The sequence below is a fragment of the Aplysia californica genome, unplaced genomic scaffold (assembly GCF_000002075.1).
Source record: "Aplysia californica isolate F4 #8 unplaced genomic scaffold, AplCal3.0 scaffold00883, whole genome shotgun sequence".
NCBI lineage: Eukaryota > Metazoa > Mollusca > Gastropoda > Aplysiida > Aplysiidae > Aplysia > Aplysia californica.
The window spans coordinates 203,691-207,091 of NW_004798153.1; the positions used below are offsets into that span (position 1 = coordinate 203,691).

A 3,401-nucleotide genomic window follows, 5' to 3' on the forward strand; every position below is an offset into this window, starting at 1 on the left:
ACCCAATTCATCGAATCCTGCCACGAAGCAAGAGAACTATTCATATATACGCACTGGTTGTAATCTGGAAGGAAAAACAAATCCAGCCAGTGAAAAAAGAAAAAAAATCAAGCAAGAAACCACAAGAAAAAAGAGATCGTGCAAAATTGTTCTTCACAAGGGTATAAAAATCGGCGGTGTGCCTGTATGTAGCAAATTCAGCATGCTTCGCTTTCTCAACGTCTGAATCTGTTGCACATTTTAAGGTTGAACATGAATAGAAAAAAGATACAAAAGACAGCCTTATGTTGTAGCGTGACTTTGGGGGTTGTGACGACAGGAAGTTTTCACTACCTCATCACGGATCTTTATTATAAAAATAAGGAGGAAAAACAACCTGTACAAATTTTACATGTTCAAAAGGCACTTGGAAATAACAAAAACCATGCTTTTTGTTTTCATTTATAGCCAGATATGCCCTTTGATTTAAGGTTCATCCAGAATGACAATAATGTTTGAACAACAACTAGTAAGCAGTATTACAATGCACACTACCTAATTGGAGACTTTAAACGGCATGTATACAGCAAAGCAATGAAATAATAAAACTAGTTGTACGAACTAAACCATATTATTGTCATGTATTCACTCTGCCAAAGTCGTTTACGTTTGACTTTTACATCCATGTCAACCCAGGGCAAGGTATTCAGAAGGTAAGACCTCTCGTGTGGTGGACGACAATGGTAGAACAAGGAGGAAAGTGTTCAGAGGACTATTCGCACCTACATAAGACTTAGAAAATGTCTTCCAGGCTATTTTAATAATTCAATTGCGTAAAGTTACTCTGCTTTGATCAAAGTCGTGTTGACTTATCTGGTAAGTTATCGTATGGGTTGAAGCCCCTTTCCACCACTGCAAGGTCTTTTGAGAGGCGGGGGGTCTCCTTATTCAACGTTCCTTTCCAAAGGACAGAGAGTCATAAAAATCTCAAAACAAGCCAAGTTCATAAACGTTCCGTTATGAGCTTGAACTTGGTTCACCAGCCCAGTACCGTACCAACTGGTAAAACGGCGAGCTCCTGCCACATTCAAGGTTGTGACTTTTTTGGTCGATACGAACATGAAAAACACATTCGCACGACTTACCACACGTGTGACGTTGATGCGAGTGGGGGTGTCACTGTCAGTGTTTTCTCTGAATTTTGTACCTTTACATATTGCAGTCAAACACTTGCAGTTCATTATTTCAGGGAAGGCATAGGAAAGTGATTGTAACCACAAGATAATTTTATGTGTTGTCAAATTGTTCAATAACATGTATGTGTTGTTTCCTCGAATAGGCCTACGTGGATCTGAATTTTCACTCGGTGAAATTCAAAAGTCAAATGAAGTTTATAAAGCCATTAAAACAAAATCATCTTCTTTAAACTGTTAAACCAAATCAAATTCGTTTTTGAGACACCACAGTTGTATTGACTCTGCAGCGCTTACCAAGAATTTTTTTTGGGTCAACTATGTCTGAACCAGCTGACTCAAAAGTTTAACCATAAAGTCCATTGTCAAAATAGTGTGAGAAACAAATGCTTCCAGTTTGCAAAGCCGTAAACGAACGTTGGTAGGCCTACATGTCACAGTTTGCTTCCGTGTTTGCGTCACATAAATTTCGCAGAAGAATTCGTTGAACACCACTGGTTTTGCGTGTTCTTGGCGATGAAAAGACAAGGAAACCAAAGATCTTTTGTCTTCCCATTACGTGATAAAACTGCTCTGGCGCATCTGTAACACTGTATACATGCCTAGCTCGAAAGGGAATAATATGAGCCACTCCCACAATCCAGTTCTCTTAGTCCTGCCATCGAATAAACAGACCTGTGGATCTTGTGAACTGGTGGTCTATGGACGCTGCTCCACTGAAGCTTCAAACAACGCCAGTATGGTGACAGGGTCTCGATGGGTGACACATACTATAGTGTGTGTCGTCTGCCTGAAGTAACAAACACATTCCTGCACCATGAATTGTCAAAGCAGACCCCAGCAAAACAGGCTTATTTGACGGTTACAGTTGAGTTTAAACTTACTGCGAAAGGTGATAGAAAGTGTCACATTTCACTTAAACCGACGAGCAGATGCACGTGCTAAAAGTCTTGTCATGTTCATTCGCGTCTACACAACTTTATTTACACTTATAAAAGTAACGCTTTTTATTTCATCTCGAGTGAACTGAAAGCGGCGGGAAATAAGACCCAGTCCCGGTTTGTCATAGTTGGGGTAATTGTCAGACGTATTTGGCTTAGTTTCACGCCCCTTTCGAAATTCAAGATAACAAACTTGGAGAAATTCTTGTAATTTCTAAAACCTAATTATTACAACCCCAAAAAGCGCACTGAGCAGCCAGCTATCAGCGACAACTTAAAAAGCTTACTAAAGTCTTTCGAAGGCCATTTTTCAGTTGTTTCCAACTTAAAAAAACAACAACCCCACTGCTATTATATTATATATACAACAATGGGTCATGATTGTAAAGGTAAACAAAATTATACGTTAGGCAACTTTATCTACGTTTTCCTCACTTCATTTCTATTTAAGCTTTTTACAGAAAGAAGACAGAAAAAAAGTCAGCGGGTCTCACTCTGAACAGGGCTTCGTCCAGAGACAAAAGATTGCCTTCACACACAAGTTAATTCTCTCTGAGAATATTTTACTCTTCTCGCTTTCCCGCCCACACAGACTCCCTATTCAGCTGTTTAACACCTCAGCTAATCTCCTCGTCGTCCAATAGAATCCAAGACAGAAGCGCTGTCCGAAACAGAGCCCACACTGTTCTGACAAAAGACGTGAGTTGCAGCTTGATTTGTCTCCCTTGCTTTTTTCTGCTGGTTAAGAGGGCCAAGGGGGGTAATTGTGTCTATCCCATGGGGTAGTACTGTGGCCCGCCATTGTTACACATACCTGGGGAAAGAGGAATATAGAAACATAGAGGTTTCGTTTCCTTTTCTTGCATGTGTGTGTGTGTGTGTGTGTGTGTGTGTGTGTGTGTGTGTGTGTGTGTGTGTGGGTGTGTGTGAATATTTTGTGAGTCTGTTTATATGTGTGTCTACACATTTCGTGTGCATGTGAATGTGTGTGTTTGTATATACGTACACGTACATGTGAATAATTTGTGTCGTTTTGGGGGGAGGGGGGAGGGAGGTTACGGGGCTCGCAACTGCATAAGGTCATATGAGCGCGCCGGACACGTTAAACATTTCTAGTTCAGTAGGATAATTAATGTGTGTCTGAAAAGTATCCTATTAGGGAAATGGTCCGTTTAATACACGTAGACACACGACCAACTCCCACACACGCACGCGCGCACACACACACACTCACACAGAGAGAGAGAGAGCGAGAGAGAGAGAGAGAGAGAGAGAGAGAGAGAGAGAG

At 41.0% G+C, this 3,401-nt stretch overlaps 1 protein-coding gene across 1 annotated transcript in view; it reads right to left on the reverse strand.

Annotated features, from left to right (window-relative positions):
• Window positions 1–2,445: 2,445 nt before the first annotated feature.
• LOC106013429 (epidermal growth factor-like protein 7) overlaps window positions 2,446–3,401 on the reverse strand; it is a gene marked incomplete in the record, with an annotated part of 47,026 nt that continues 46,070 nt past the window's right edge. Inside the window, 1 exon segment of the mRNA XM_035972871.1 lies at window positions 2,446–2,927. Coding sequence (XP_035828764.1) covers window positions 2,884–2,927 — 44 coding nt within the window.